Consider the following 17,478-nt stretch of genomic DNA (forward strand, 5'->3'; position numbering starts at 1 on the left):
TTCTTCCATTCTTTGTTGCTCCTTTCACTCCTGGTAATTGACTGACGATGTTTTGTTGTCGAATGCAAACAGTTTTTGGTGGTCACGTTCTTGACCTTTTTGTAGAATTTGTCTTTTCTAGAAAACATTCGTCAACATGAGTATGACTTCACTATCACTGGAGTCTGCACCCTGCTCAGTATTTTCTTCTCTTATTTCCACATTGTCTTCTTCCACATCACTATAATTACCAAAATCATCATCTGAGTGATCATTTTCCTTGAACAACAGCAAGAGTACTGTTTCTCTGGCACATTGCATTTTCCAGATTATAAGGCTTCTGTGAGCTCATATTGGATCTGAAGATAAGTTATGGCATTAAAAACAAATATTAAAAACTGTTAGATTAAATAAAAAACAAAATATTTACCCTTAGTATCGGCAAAGATCATGTGGCGTCTGGTAGACTCCAACTTTGGTAACAACCTTTTCCCTCCAACACTGTATTGCAGCTGATGCATTGTTAATGAGCAAAATATGTTTGGATTTAGTTAACTAGAAGGTAAATGGTATCACAAGAGTGCCACTGTATCTGATGAACAATAATGTGTAAATGAAGTGTGTCTGGTGTCTGTGGGACACCAAGTGACCACTTGAGCATTAATGTGGAGGACTACATCTAGTCAAGATCTAAACGTACCTTACGAGCAGTACAACAGAATTCTCCACCATACCATCAGAAAATGGACCTTGTTATGCAAATAAAAGTTAAAATTTTCATGTACAAAGTTAACTAAACTTTGATCATTACTAGGTATGAAATGAATCATCTCTGTAAGGTAAATTATATTTAACTGCTTTGTGGCATTATCGGTGAGACAGCTCATGTTAGGTTCAAATCATTGCCCACCAAATCCAACAATTTATTCCTACAAGTAAAACAACAACAACAACAACAAAATGGGACCAGTTACATTTACTTAGTCAGGTGTTGCATACTTCACTGGTAGACTTCAATTTTGGCAATATAGCTGTCCGAGAGATCACAAAAGTAATTATCTCACTTAAAAGCAGCAATTCTTCAGGCTGTGATGGTGTTTCAACAAAAGTACTGAAATTTTGTGCTGATTTGATAGTAGTCACCTCTAGTAACCTATGTGATCAGTTGGTGAGCCAAAGTCTACTTCTTGATAGGCTGAAATATGCAATATCAATAACCATTTATAAAAGTGGATGTAACAGGTGACCTCTAATTATAGTACCATCCCCCTCCCTTCTGTGTTTTCATCTAGTAAAGATAGCTTAAAGTAAAACAAGATTGATAAAATGTAGTCATTTCTTAGAGTTTTAAATTAGAAAATTAGACACTGGAAAGTCTGCTGCAGTTTCAGGGGGAAATGTCTCGTTAGCATGAGCTACTTGGGAGACAGAAGATGCATTTGATAATAATACTTTCAAATTCTCTATTTTTACATTGTTGTACAAAATGTAATAATGTTCTGGGATCTTGTGTTATATGCAGCAGTTAGACAGAGATGAACTAGTGCAGAAAGCAGCATCAAACCAGTCTACAGCAGCACCCTGCAATGTATTCCTAAATGAAAGTCCCTAGGTATTGTAGAAAACATTTTCTCTCCCCATCCTCTTCCATTTCTATTTTTTAAAGAAAGAAAACCAGAAGATAATTACATACAAAAGAAATTATACATTGTATAAAATTACCAAACCTTATTTTTGCATTTTGTGGCAGAAAAATTAAGTGTGTTGTTTTATTCCAAATTACTGGTTGTCGTGTTAAAGAGATGCAGTGCCTGTTCTTATGTAGGTACAAACCTATGACATGTTTATTGTGCCTTTAAAATAGTGATGAATCAAGATTTGACAAGGAAACACTCTTCATATTGTTTGAAGAAAATTTAATACCCAAGATCACTACTATTTATTTTGGAGGAACAGTTTCAGCAGTTAAGACTGTCATTTTCTGATCTCTAAAAAATTTGTTCTTATACATCCTGTTCATTAGACAACACTTTTTTGAAAATCAGAAGATCTGTTGCAACCAGTCACTAGGAATAAATAGTACTAAATGCAATCTTGGCTATTAAATTTTCTTCAAAGCAGCTACAGGTCACTCCTTATTTCTAATTATGAGAAATTTTGACTTCATATTGTTATTTAACTGTACACCAATGAACCAAAATATAGCGTCTTGGTCCACCATTGGAATGCAGTACAGTAGTGATTCTGTGTGACATGGATTTGACAATTCATTGGTAGGTTTCTGAAGATATGTGGTACTAGACATTTATGCACAGATAATGCTGTTCCCGTGCATTATGGTCTTGTGATTTGTGGGTATGGAGCTGGTACCAGATAGCACTTCAGATGTGTTCCATTGGATTCAGATTGGGCAAATTTGATGATGGTGACATTGTGAAGTCACTATCATGCTCCTCAAAACACTGGAGGTCAGTTCGTTCTTGTGACAAAAGACAGTGATCGTGCAGGAAGGTGTTGCTGCCGTCATTGAAGACATCAAACTTGAAGGAATGATGTTCACATAGTCCATAGCTGTTAGTTGCCTTCAATTACTAGCACAGGTCTCATGGAAGCCTAGATGAATGTCTCCCATAGCATAAGACTGGCCCAACTGGCTTGCATCCACAGCATGGTGCATGTTTTGAGCAGCAGTTAGATTGGATGAAGGCCATAGCCAGACACGACCTTTGTCTGGTGTAACAAGTGACATGATTCATTTGATCGGGGACTTGTTTCCATTGATCTGCAGTTCGATCTCAATGAGCATGTGTCTGCTGCCCTAATAGTTGATGATGTTGGATCCATGTGGGCATGCAGAGGGACTGTCTGATGCAGAGTTCCATTTTCAACCGTGTGTACTGAACAGTGGTCACTAAAACAGTTGTGTCTGCACTGTCATCATATCTGCCACAGATTGGCATCTATCTTGCTATATTGAATGGGTAAGCCTATGACCTTAATGAGCCATCTGCATCAGCCCCCTGGTGTGTTCTGATGAGCTGCCAAAGAAACAGTATTATGTAAGCAATCACAAATGAGTGTTTGGCCCATTCCATAACCTGCATAACTGTTGTCCATCCAATGTGTTCAGTTCTATGTGCAACTGGTACTTCATTGAATCTTACGTTGGCTCTACAAAGCATTCCATAAGTCCTGTTTTTTGTAGTTGTAGCACCATACTTTAATCACTTTCCATAAATGCTCATGACAGTAGCGCACAAACAGCCAACCAGTTTCTCAGTTTCTGAGATGGCCATTTCCAGCCTTTGTGCCATAACAATCTGCACTTTATCTTATGTCAGCGAATTTCCCAGTTTGCAGCCTGTATCATCAGTTGAATAATTCCTCATTTGTCTCTGCTGTAGCTGTAGCACCATCCTTTAATCACTTTCCATAAATGCTCATGACAGTAGCGCACGAACAGCCAACCAGTTTCTCAGTTTTTGCAATGGTCATTTCCAGCCTTTGTGCCGTAATGATCTGCACTTTATCTTATGTCAGTGAATTTCCCAGTTTGTAGCCTGGATCATCAGTTGAATGATTCCTCATTTGTCTCTGCTCTGCATGTACACAAACACACCCGCTGTGCCGCGAGGTGGCACTAGGTCTTGCAGCAGGCACTGGTCATAATGTTCAGCTCATCAGTGTGTGTTTTTCTATGTCCACATACATGCTCTGCAAGCTATTGTGTGTTGCATTGCTGAGGTTACCTTGTACCACTAGTCATTTCCTTTCCTGTTCCGCTCTAAAATGGAGCAAGGGAAAAATGACTGTCCTTATGCTTCTGTACAAGCCCTGATTTCCCTTGTCATGTCTTACCTTCATGGTCTGTACACAAACTGTATGTTGGTGGCAGTAGAATCATTCTGCAATCAGCTTAGAATGATGATTTCAGTATTCATGCTATAGCACTAATTTTAATGACTAGAACATAGATAAGATGTTTGTTTTTACATATATTAAAATTTGCTGCAAAATATGAAAGAATAAGTCATCTGAATTATATGTGTGAAATTAATTACTCTTCCTTATTTCTTTCCTCTCTCACACACTTTTTTTTTAAAAAAAATAAAAACTTAATATGAAGTGAAATATTTCTGTTGTTACTTTAATGATTTCCTAAAAAGCTTGGTAGTTTGTATCTTGTGTTTGTGTTATTACATTCGGAAAGTGTATGTTGAGATAAATTTTTGTCTTCATTAAGTGCAACTTTAAAAATATTTGCCATAGACATAAATAATTATATATTGCTGTTTTACACAGCTGCAGGCACTACAAGAACATCAGGCAGCCCTGGTGGCACTGCAGCAGAAAGCAAAAGAACAGTTACAACAAGCAAAGGCAGCACAAGTAAGAACAGTGTTATGAGATTTTTTATAGTTGCAGCAGCAGAGACAAATAGTTGATGAAGTTGAAAATAAATATTTTATGAATATGTAAAGGACAGCCTATGCTATTCTATTGTTAATTGATATATCATGATAAGTTATGAGATGCAAGTTCAAAAACTTTGTGCCCATGATGCATTTTTTCCTCATTTATTTATGTGCACCCCTTTGTCAACTTACATTGTAGAGCCCTGTCATTTGATTAGTGCATTTTTAAAGGAATTGTTCTAGTGTGGTAATTATTGTAGTAGTGATAAATGAACTATCGAAAGAGAAATATAAGGTAGTTTAATTTAATCACAGGAAATGCTTATAGTGTAGTTACAGTGTGAGGGAGAATAGCTGAACACCTATCTAAAGTGCTGTGGAGATACATACGAACAACTAATGGTGAATAAGGGAACTGTGAAAGAGCATGCACTTCTCTGTCTTCTTTAACCACAATTAAGAGACTGTAGGAAATTCATACGTTTATGTCGCTGTGCACTACACTATCGAGTGACAGAATTTTTCCCTGTCCATTTGACTGTCCATATTAATAGAGTACAATATAACCACTGGTTTGTTTACCTGTACTATATCTTATTATTTCAGAATACTGTATCTTCAATAGAATCGGGAATTGGCACAGGTGATCAGCCACAAAGTAGCTCGGATGTCCTCAGAGATGTGCAGAATCTTCAGCATCGAATATCAGTCTTGCATGAATTTTATGACAACAGAAATCAGGTATTTTTTCTTTCTTTCTCGACTTCATCAGTATATTAAGATTATTTTGATAAAATTGTCTGCTTATTTGTTATACAAATATTTGTTGATAGACTGGTAGACATAATTTAAAAAATCCATATAACTTTCTTATTTTATGATTTTAGTGTTGATGTTAATATCTTTATTGTTGTAGATAGTAGAGCTGTTGGGTGAACGGGACGAAGCATTACTTTCTGAGCACACAGTTTTACAAGACAAGTTGACAGAACTGCAAGTGAAGAAACGACACATGGATCAGTTGTTGGCACAGTTCTCAGCTCTAAACAATTCAGATGCTAACGGTAAGAAGAGTCCTTATTATCAGTTCAAAGAACCAGACGTTGTATTAGATGAAATACTTCAACTCTTGTGGATTGCTAAACAAATAGGATCCAGAGAACATCATTGCCTGCATCCTTTGCTTTCCATTGTTTGTCATTGCCTGCACTGATTAACTACCTAGACAGTATTTTCAACAAATCATATAATAAGGAAATTTTTCTCAGTCTGTTCTCTGTATGCCTGGAGAGAGCAAACATGTCAAACAACTAGTTCATTTCAAACAGTGGAAACTCTAGGTAGGAATATCAACTACTAGTTCATTTCATCTGATGTTATTTTGGTTCTCATTGCACATAAGATCATTAATTTAAACAATGACTTTGCCTCCAAAATGTAACGCATGTTGTGTTGGTTGACAGTTCCTATGTTTTCTGTGAATCATTCTGCTCTGCAAGTGAAAATACTTTCAGCAGTTTTTTTTGCTGCTGGTGAGCTGAGGTTGGTTATCGGAATAACAATTCAACGATTTAAGGAAATCTTGAAAAGGGTAGACTGGGAGGATGTTTATCGGGAACCTGATGCAAATGTTAAATTTAACTTATTCCATGATAAACTTGTGGGTATATTTGAAAACAGTTTTCCTAAGAAATTAGTGAATCATAATTCAAATAAACTTGATAAAAAACCATGGCTGACTAAAGGGATTAAAATTTCTTGTAGCCGGAAATGGGAACTATACCAAGACACTAGAATAAGTCGAGCTGAAGAAAAGCTCAACCATTATAAGAAATATTGTAATACACTCCTGGAAATGGAAAAAAGAACACATTGACACAGGTGTGTCAGACCCACCATACTTGCTCCGGACACTGCGAGAGAGCTGTACAAGCAATGATCACACGCACGGCATAGCGGACACACCAGGAACCGCGGTGTTGGCCGTCGAATGGCGCTAGCTGCGCAGCATTTGTGCACCGCCGCCGTCAGTATCAGCCAGTTTGCCGTGGCATACGAAGCTCCATCGCAGTCTTTTAACACTGGTAGCAATCCGCGACAGCGTGGGCGTGAACCGTATGTGCAGTTGACGGACTTGACAAAGTTAAAACAATATGGAATATAGTTAAAAGGGAAACAGGACAACCAAGGTCACAGGACAGGACAACCAAGGTCACAGGACAACAGTATTACTGTTAAGCACAATGAAAAGCTTATAAATGAAAAATCACAGGTTGAAAATATTTTTAGTAATCATTTTATAAATGTAGTGGAAAATATAGGCACCAGCTGCTCACCCGATAGGGCAGAACTCTATATGAAAGAGGCATTCCCGGTGCAAACAAATGAAATTGAAATCCTACCCACCTCACCGTCTGAAATTAAGAAAATAATAAATTCACTTAAGAATTAAAACTCACATGGAACTGATGGTATCTCCAATAGAATACTAAAATCTTGTCCACACCTGATAAGTCGAGTTCTTAGCCACATATGTAATAGCTCATTGAGTCAGGGAATATTTCCCGACAGATTGAAATATGCCATAGTTAAACCCTTGTATAAAAACGGTGACAAGACAGACGTCAACAATTATCGTCCTATTTCACTTCTGACGTCCTTCTCAAAAGTGTTTGAAAAAGTAATGTACTCAAGAGTCACTTTACACATTAGTGGGAATAACGTTTTAACAAAATGTCAGTTCGATTTTCAGAAAGGTGTTTCAACAGATAGTGCTATACTCGCTTTCACTGATCAAATTTTAAATGCTCTGGATAGTAGAACATCACCAATTTGGATTTTCTGTGATCTCTCTAAGGCTTTTGATTGTGTGGATCATGAAATCCTCTTAGATAAGCTGAAGTACTATGGAATGAATGGTTCAGTACACAGATGGTTCACTTCATATTTAACTGGTAGAATGCAGAAGGTTGAAACAGTAAACCCACATAGTACACAAAGGGCATCAGATTATCCAGACTGGGGATGTATCAAGAATGGGGTAACACAGGGTTCTGTCTTGGGGCTTTTATTGTTTTTAATATATGTTAATGACTTGCCTAATTATATTCATGATGATGCAAACTTGGTTCTCTTTGCAGATGATACAAGTATTGTAATCAAGCCTAAAAAGCAAGAATCAGCTGAGGAAAATGCAAATAATGTTTTTCAAAGAGTTATTAGGTGGTTGTCCGCAAATGGACTTTCATTGAACTTTGAAAAAACACTGTACATACAGTTCAGTACAGGGAAAGGCATAACACCGAAAATAAATATAGAGTGTGGGGGAAAATCTTTAGCTAAAGCAGATTGTTCAAAATTTCTGGGTGTCTGTATTGATCAGAATTTAAACTGGAAGACACACATTGACAATCTACTGAAACGATTGAGCTCAGCTACCTATGCTATTAGTGTCATTGCAAATTTTGGAGACAAGCACATCAGTAAGTTAGCTTACCATGCATATTTTCATTCGTTGCTTTCTTACGGAATCATCTTTTGGGGCAATTCATCTCTAAGAAAGAAGGTATTTATTGCACAAAAACGTGTTATCAGAATAATGTCTGGGGCTCATCCAAGATCATCTTGTAGACAATTATTTAAAGAATTAGGGATATTGCCAGTAGCTTCACAATATATATACAGCCTAATGAAATTTGTTGTTAGTAACCCAGATCACTTCAGAATTAATAGCACAGTCCACAGCTACAATACTAGGAGACAGGGTGACCTTCACTACCGTTCATTGAATTTGACATTGGCACAAAAGGGGGTGAATTATACTGCCACAAAGATTTTTGGTCAATTGCCAAACAATATCAAAAGTCTGACAGACAACCAATCGGCATTCAAAAGTTAGTTAAGGGAATTCCTGAATGACAACTCCTTCTACTCCATAGATGAATTTTTAGACATAGGCCAAAGAAATACAGTAAGCATTAACAATTGTACCATATATAAGACTAACAATGATTATTTGGGATAAATGAATCTTGTGTACTTTGACACGTTCCACATCATTACAAAAGAATCGTGTTCATGATCCATGGAACAAGTAATATAACTAACTAAACTAAAAGAGCTTCTTGTTGATTATCTCTGTTTTGGCCATTTTAAGCTTCGGTCCCTATTTTAAATAAAACTGACTTCTGTTAACAAAAACAAGCAAAGGTGCTGACTTTTGTTAACGTCATTTTAAGTGTGTACTTGTACTATACCACAAATCTGAAATTTGTACTTTCATTTTATAAATCTCTAAAATTTGTTCCAGCATTAATGGTAATGACCATTTGTCAAAAGTTAAAAATTTGCACTAGCATGAGGGTTGCAAATCTGAGTTTCGCCTTTCACAGATAGTGCTTTGCCAACTGAGTCATCTAAATACATCTTGTATGCTTATAATTTTGTTGATAATAGGCTACATTATTTGCAGAAGACAGAGAACCAGTCTTCATTGGAAATTAGTTTTCATATCTCACAAATATTTGAACTGATTCCTGACTAGCCCCTATAGTATATATTGTCCATGTTACGTTTGTTGTTGTTCATCTTATAACCTCTTTTGGAGGCTTTATCCATTCCATTCAACTGATCTTCCAAATCATTTTCCATCTCTGACAGAATTTCAGTGTCATTGGCAAACCTCATTTTTTATTTCTTCTTTGTAAACTTTTAGTCTCCTTTTCAAATTTCTCCTTGCTTTCTTTTACTGCTTATTCATTTACATATAACATTGGGGAGAGTTTAAACACTGTCTTACTTCCTTCTCACGGCATCCTTTTTGTGTCCCTTGGCTCTTGTTTATAGATATCTTTTCACTCTCTGTATTTTATTCCTGATACCTTCAGAATTTCAAAGAGTATATGCTAGTCAACATTGTCAAAAGCTTTCCCTAAACATACAAATGTGTTAAATCTAAGATAAGTCATAGAGCCAGTATTGCATCTCTTGTTCCTCAGTTTTTCCAGAACCCTAAGTGATCTACTGAGTCAGGCGACACAGTGGTTAGCACATTGGACTTGCATACAGGATGACAATGATTCAAACCCACAGCCGGCCATCCTTTGAAAGGGAATAGCCAATTTATTTCCCTGTTCTTAACACCATCCGAGTTTGTGCTGTCTCTAATGACCTTGATGTCGATGGATGTTAAACCCAACCTGCCTTCCTTCCTTCTTAACTGTACTCTTACTTCGACTTTTGTGAATTTTTTCATTCTTCTGTAAATAATTCGTCTCAGTATTTTGAAACTGTGACTTATTAACCTGATAATTGTGTAATAATTACACCATTCAGCATTTGATTTACTTGGAATAGGGGTTACATTGTTCCTAAAGTCTGAGGGTATCTTGCATGTCTCATAAATATTGCATACCAGGTGGGATAGTGTTGTCATAGCTGGCTGTCCCAAGGATGTCAGTAATTCCAAGAGAGTGTTGTCTACTCCTGGAGCCTTGTTTTGAACTGAGTCTTTCAATGTTTTATCCAATTCTCCTAGCAGTATTACAATTCCCACCTCTCCTTTATGTATGTTCTCTTACTTTTCTATAACATTATCTTCAAGTCTGTTTCATTAGTATAGATCCTCTGTATATTCCTCCCTCCTTTCAGCTTTCCCTTCTTTGCATAGTACACACTTGCCATCTATGCTCTTAATATTGTATTGTATATATTGGTTCTGTGTTCTACAAAAGAATCTTTTGCATAAGACATTGAACAACCCAAGTTCTTCATATATTTCTGAAAGTGATTTCTAGGCATACTTATTTAAAATTTCAATAAAACACTTTATACATTAAGTATTTATATAACACACTTTATAAATTAAATGGAGTAAAAACAGTGATGCTGTAAATATGACTTTAGAGATTTTTCAAAGGTTTTGACCTTAGTAACATCTTTTACGTAAATGGTACATTTTCAGGAAGTTTGTTGTAAAGTTTAACTGCTTTGTGGAAAGTACCTTTTTGACACAAAGATGTGCTGATTTGGGTATATCTAAATTTTTGTGATGTCTGGTGAAGTGATCATGTACATCACTTTTTTTTTGCAGTCTACAATCCTTATCTATTACATTTATCTTGAAAAATGTAAAGTTTTCCATAATCTACACACGTGGTAATGGAGGAGTACCATATATCTTAAATAGAGGTTTGCAATATTACTAATATTAAAATATTATATTACATTTTTTGGAGGTGGGGAAGTTAATTTGAAATATTGAGTTTAATATTAGCTGTGGTTGATATCTTCTTCAAATATTCCTGATTGAAATTAATCTAACTCCCCAAAAGACATTTACAAGTTGTTAAACAGTTAGTAAGTAATATTATAAAACTTTTAACCGTGCCTGCTGGTGGCAGAGCTTCTGAAATGGTAAAATGGTCCATAGAAAAATTTTACTTACTTATTAATTGATTTGCATTCTGCCATTCAGAATAAAATTACCATCAGCGTGATGACAATGTTGACTGGTGACATTGTTCAGAGGCCAGTGACTGATCTCAAAATTATGCAGTTAGTATAATTATATTGCCTGGATACTGTCAGAAAAGTTCAATAAAGAGATCTCAGGGATGCTGAAACAAAAGTTTGATAAAGTAAATGTTTTTTGAACACTAGTAACATTCGGCTGTGGGCACCAAACAATTCAGCAGCAACTCTCCTTCACTGTGGCCTGAGAAGTTCTAAAATGCCACATAATAAATTGAGAGATGTAGCTTTAATGGAAGAGGAAAGTAGGTTTCTTGATTCAAACATACCTGTTACCATTAAATTAACATAATTTTTCAAACAAAAGTTACAGATACGAGAGCAACACTTATGTTTTATGAGGTAGCAATCAATAACAAACGAAAGAGAGAGAGAGAGAGAGAGAGAGAGAGAGAGAGAGAGAGAGAGAGAGAGAGAGAGAGAAAACAGGAGCGCAACTCTTGCTTTTATACAGTCAAAACAAATTACCGCAACTGCCTTCAACTTGCTTTACAGAGCATCTTTTATGAAGTTTTGAGATATAAACATTTCTCTGTAACATTCTTTATATGAACATTAAAAATATATTTTTTATATTAAACTATGACCTTTTCTTTTTAATTTACAGATTTATTTACACAGAGAAAATTTACTCTTAATGGATTTTAGCATTAATTAAATGTTTGGGGCATATTTTATTAATTATTCAAAAAGCAACATTTCAAGAGTCTCTAGGTTTGCATCCAAATAAGATTCTAATGGCCCTTTTTGTAGTTTGAAAGTACTGTTGGCTGTTTTAGGGTTTTCACAGAAAGTGGTTCCATATTTAAGGAGAGAACAGAAGTAGGCATGATATGCGTTCATTACTCTTTTCTTATTGCAGCATGATTTTAGTGTGCAAAGAAGGTAACATGTCTTACTAAGTTCTGCATTAAGATATTCAAAATGCTTATTCCATTTTACATTGCTCAGCAGCCCAAGTCTAGGAATTTTATTTCAGTACTGTTACTAACTAGTTCGTCATTGATAGATAAACATGCCCTTGTTTGGAGTATTGTGGAATTTTAGTGCATGTTTTTTTACTATGTATTACAAGCCCATTTTTCTATGCCCAGGTGCCAAGTTGTTTCGGTCAGTGTTTACTCATTGCTGTATTGTTCTTTGCTTTCTCCTTTTAGTAGAATTTTTGGGTCATCTAAATGTGATTGTTTTATGTGCATCCACATTTGAGATCATTTTTAACAGTGTCCCATTACTGATCCTTGGGGTACACCATATGTAAATTGTTTGTTGTCTGATAAGTGTTCAGATACTGTTATTAGGTGGATATTTGTGCACTTCATGCACACTGCCTGCTTACGATTGCACTGGAAGGAACTGATCCAATTGTCTGACAGAACTTGAATACTGCATTTTTCAAGCTTTGACAGCAGAATCTTATGGTCCACATTGCAAAAGACTTGACAGGTCACTATTGATTCCTGTTTCTTGTCCATCAGGCTTAATATGGAATTGATGCACTCATAAATAGCAGTTGTCATTGATCTCTTACATCTGAATCCATGTTGTTCATTGCATAGGATATTGTTTTTATTCACATATTTCATAAGGTCATCATATATAACTTTTCCTAATACTTTTGAAATGCAGGAGAAAATTGTGAAGGGTCTCCAGCTATTTACATTACCTTTCTCACCTCTTTTCTGGACTTGAATGACTTTAGATGTTGTCAATAAATCAGGAAAAGTGCCTACTTGAAATGACCTCACATAAATGTGTAAATATTTCAGTTAGGTTTGATGCACTCATCCTTAAGATTGTTGCAGGGACACCATCAGCACCTGCAGAGATGGAATTTTTTTAGTCCTTTTCTTGCGTTAGCTACTTCATCTTGTGAGACAGAACTGATTAGTTTTGACCCTCTACAAGCACTGCCTGCCTGCTTTTGTATTCATTGGTTTGGGTGTCCTTATGTAAGTCTGATTATGTCATATTATCACAAACACCTGCGAAAAAAATGTTGAAGGTGTTAGCTACTATTAAGAGGTTTGTTACTGTTTTTTATTCTTTTGTAATAGTGTTGTATTTTTGCAGGGTAGCCAGTGTTCACCATATTCTTTTTTGTAACACTCCACATATCCTCCCTTTATTTACTGAATTATAAATGCACTCATCATTATGCTGAATGAAATTTGCGGCAATATGAAACTTCCTGGCAGATTAAAAGTGTGTTCCAGACCGAGACTCGAACTCGGGACCTTTGCCTTTCATGGGCAAATGCTCTACCATCTGTACTACCCAAACATGACTTGCGACACATCCTCACAGTTTCAATTCTGCCAGTACCTCGTCTCCTACCTTCCAGACTTCACAGAAGCTCTTCTCTGAACCTTGCAGAAAGGCAAAGGTCAGTTCAAGTCTCTGTTGGCACACAGTTTTAATGTGCCAGGAAGTTTCATATTGGCGTACACTCCGCTGCAGAGTGAAAATCTCATTCTGGAAACATCCCCCAGGCTGTGGCTAAGCCATGCCTCCGCAATATCCTTTCTTCCAGGAGTGCTAGTTCTGCAAGGTTCACAGAAGAGCTTCTGTGTAGTTTCGAAGGTAGGAGATGAGATACTGACAGAATTGAAGCTGGGAGGACAGGTCGTAAGTCGTGCTTGGGTAGCTCAGATGGTAGAGCACTTGCCCGCAGAAGGCAAAGATCCCAAGTTTGAGTCTGAGTCCGGCACACAGTTTTAATCTCCCAAGAAGTTTCTCATCATTATGCATTATTTTTGCTGCTCTTGGAGTATTTTTTATAGTACATATGTATTTCAAGTGAAGAATTTTTTGACTTAACATATTTCATGTAGCAGTCTTTTCTTCTAGCATGAAACCTCTATTCCCCTTGTCATCTAGCTGTTAGTTCTACAATTCCTTATTATGGTTACAGTTTTCAGTGGGAAGGCAATTTGAAAGAACTGGGTTATGTATCAACGAAGGGATTGAATTTTCCATTTATGTTATTAATTTTTCAAGCCTGTGACTATTTTCCTCTCTGTAATAAGCTGTTGAAGTATTGAAAGTCTCTTCGGGTTTGCTGCTGGATCCTAAAATCAATTGGATTCAATATTTCGGTGATCCAACTATTCACCATCTTCAGGAGAACACTGCTTCTGCTGATGAGTCCTGCAGTTCTCAGCGGCACTGATCAGTAGAAGCAGCATTCTCCTGAAGATGGCGAACAGTTGGATCACCAAAATATTGAATCAAGTTGATTTTATGATCCAGCAGCAAACTTGGCGAGACTTTCAAGCCTTATTATGCCAGGAAAGCGTACAAAGTCACATCTGTTGAAGTAGTTTACATTATCCTGATTATACCTTCTACTTATGGTTCTTAAAGACTTGTTGTTAATACTACTGCCTTTCATTTTTAAGTTTAATATTTGAGCAATATGGTCACTGAAACCTGCAGTGAGAATTGTTAGTGAAGTGTTGTGCAAACTTTTCATGATTAGAAATTGATCGAAAACTGTTTCACAAGTTCTTTTACTCAGGTAACAACCTTTACTTCAGCTGTAAAATTATAGGCTGTTGCAAGCTTCAAAAGAGCCTCTGTATCTACTGTTTTTGAGGAAATCAGTATTGAAGTTCCCATAGATCATCGACTCACAATCAGGACACACAATGCTGAGATATCCTTTAGTTGATGAATTAACAGTATGTTAATTTCATTGATGGTATTATGCATTGATTACACGTTATGGTGATAAATATTTAGATTGGGAGTATTCACAACTTGGTTGTTGGGAGTCACATTTATAGCATCACATACCTTCAGTTTAAATTAGGATCGCCAGTTGTGTTGTGCTCATTTTACTTTCCTCGCTGTTGTCAGTAGGTCTGCTAGATTGTTCTGTTGCTTAAAAGTCTTTCTATAATTGTTTCACTGACATGATCACAAACAAACCTTTTCCCTTCATTGTTTAAATGCATTCCATGCTTTGCATGCAGATTTCAATGCAGCTTGCTTATATCCAGTATGTTGCACTTGGCATATTGTGAACACAGTTTCCTTATTGTGAAGTTTGTTTTCTGAATGTCTTTGTTTACGTAAGAACTGTAAATTAGAACATGCCTATGAAGTAGTTTTTCAACTAATGTGTTTCTGCATTTGTTAGCTTCTAGAAAATACTGGAGCATTTTCAGGCAAACCTCTGCTTCATTTTTTGCATCATTTGATCCCATTATACAGATGATATTGTCATTTTCCTGCATTAGTTTCACACCTGAATTAGAGTCTATTTTTCAATATACTAGTCACCACTATGTTGTGATTTTTCTCTTGGAGCGTGCTGGATAGATTTCTGCCATAACACTCTGTTACTAAAAGTGCACGACTATTTTTCCTTGATGATCTGTGTTTATTATTGGCATTAGCTGCAAAAACACCATTCATTTTCAGTCCACTGATTTTTACAAGCTTACGATTATTTGGAGAGTCGTTATCACAATAACTTGTTTGCAAACCATCATGTTTGTTTTTATCAGAAAATGTATCAGTTTTTGCAGAGTTTGTTACTTGTGCAGTTGAAGAACTGCCTTTAAGTGACACTTTAATCCACCCTGACAATTTGCTACTTTTGACTTGTGTAACTTCACTGTGTTGGCTTCAGTTGCACATCTTGATTTTCTTTCTTGAATGAAGTTATACCTCTTTAAAGCATTGAGTAAGAATTTTAAGCTTGAAATTCATTCATTTAGTGCTGTTATTTCAATGTTACAATTTTTACAAAATCAATTTTTAGCCATATAACTGTAACTTTTTTCAAGTTTGAATCACACACTTCTACAATCGTGGACGTCTTGACCAAAGATTCATCCAGGTACTTTTTTTTTTTTTATTTTTTTTTTAAAGAGTTCTTTACCTTTCTGTAGTGGTATCCATTTTTCCCATAGTTACACATGAGTTTACAGCAGAGCTGTCCCAGCACCCTGGGCTGTTGTGAGGCTAATAAATTCAGAATGTAGCACAAATCAAAAACTTGTAATCAAATAATACAAAACAATCTTCTCTTCATTGTGTGTAACCATAGAGCATGTCATCGAGTGATCGTGTGTTGAATTCCACTATTTTGTGCATGTAACTTCTAATTGTGGCACTAGATGTCATCTTCATCTGCGGTACATTGGCAAACATTATCGGTCCACACATTAACAAGCTGTTTGAGCAGCAATAATGGGAGATTGCACACTTATCCTTCAGCCTATTTCTTTGTTTTGTTTGTGATGTGTTGTTATTTTACTTTTTTCAAAGTGATGTAATTTATGGAAGTCATCAGAAATGTTGGAAGGAGACCTTTGGCAGTTAATGAAACATTGGATGCAGAGCAACAGAACAGTCAAATAGCGCATTTCAAATCTCTGCTCTGTGCCATCATGCAGCAGCTAGAACGCAAATGCGAGGCTGTTTAGTTAAGAATACTTAAGAATGGGGTTCATGTGGTGTGGAGATGAAGGATGTCCTACACTGAAGCGTTTGATATGTGTAGAGAAACTTTCCAGTGGAAGCATGCTAGTGAATAAACTGCTGCAATGTATTTCAACAAAACACAAACATTTACGAGGAAAAAGTTTTGACTATTTGAAATAAATTTTAAAACAAATACTCAGCAGAGTTCTTTATTTAATAAGACATTTGGGACATCTGATAAAACTGAAGAAGCCAGTTGTCTTGTAGCTGAGAGTATTACAAAAGATGCATTACCTCATGTAGTTGCAGAGAGAACCATCAAACCAGCTTGGTGTGCTATAGTGTTTGGCACTGCCTATGAACCTGATGTAAAAAAAATTCTGTTCACTGGTAATGTATTCAGGGCATGTCTGAAAACATTGAATATTCTGTTAAAACTCAGATTGGTTCAGTTGGATGAATCTACTGAGGTAACTGGCCTAGATCATTTTTTATTTGCTTCATTAATGAAATAAACATAGTTAAACAGTATCTCTATTGCAAGGAAATGCCCCTAACTACCAAGGGCAAAGACAGTTTTGAAATAATGAATGGATACATCCAGGGGCGATTCTAGTAGTCGGTGAAAAGGGGGGGGGGTACTAATGGGGGGTGGAGGGGGTTTGGGAAAATGGAATATTGCTTAACAAAAGGAGAGTAGGGGTCCTCCACTGACAAACTGGTAAAATTTGGTTTTGCTGAAAGTAGTTTTTGGTAACTGTTTTGGAGTTCAGGGTAAGAAATGTATATTAATAAATAATGAGACACCCATTTTAAGTTAAATGATATTTATGGTTTAGATAGTAAGCTATTTGCCACTCTTATTCTTTTGTTGGAAATACATTGCAACCTATATTGCTACATAATTATAAAAGACGATTGAATCTGTTGGATTCTGAAGTCATTTTATCCAGAGTAATATGATAATGATGCTCCATTGGGGGGGGGGGGGGGGGGAGGGGTTGCTATAGGCTCCCCCCCCCCTCCCCTCCCCCCACATTGCCACTGCCCCTGGATACATGGAGACAATGAATTTTGTTGTGGAAGAATTGTGTCAGCATTTGCACAGATGGTGCCC

At 36.4% G+C, this 17,478-nt stretch overlaps 1 protein-coding gene across 11 annotated transcripts in view; it reads left to right on the forward strand.

Moving 5' to 3' along the window:
* The window catches only part of LOC126356163 (pericentriolar material 1 protein-like), a 382,055-nt gene that overhangs the window by 48,550 nt on the left and 316,027 nt on the right, over positions 1-17,478 (forward strand). For all 11 annotated transcript variants that reach the window (XM_050006912.1, XM_050006916.1, XM_050006913.1 and 8 more), the window contains exons 10-12: positions 4,282-4,368; positions 5,001-5,135; positions 5,311-5,458. In XM_050006912.1, coding sequence (XP_049862869.1) covers positions 4,282-4,368; positions 5,001-5,135; positions 5,311-5,458 — 370 coding nt within the window. The remainder of the gene's footprint in view (positions 1-4,281; positions 4,369-5,000; positions 5,136-5,310; positions 5,459-17,478) is intronic.

Source organism: Schistocerca gregaria, chromosome 3 (genome assembly GCF_023897955.1).
Source record: "Schistocerca gregaria isolate iqSchGreg1 chromosome 3, iqSchGreg1.2, whole genome shotgun sequence".
Lineage (NCBI taxonomy): Eukaryota > Metazoa > Arthropoda > Insecta > Orthoptera > Acrididae > Schistocerca > Schistocerca gregaria.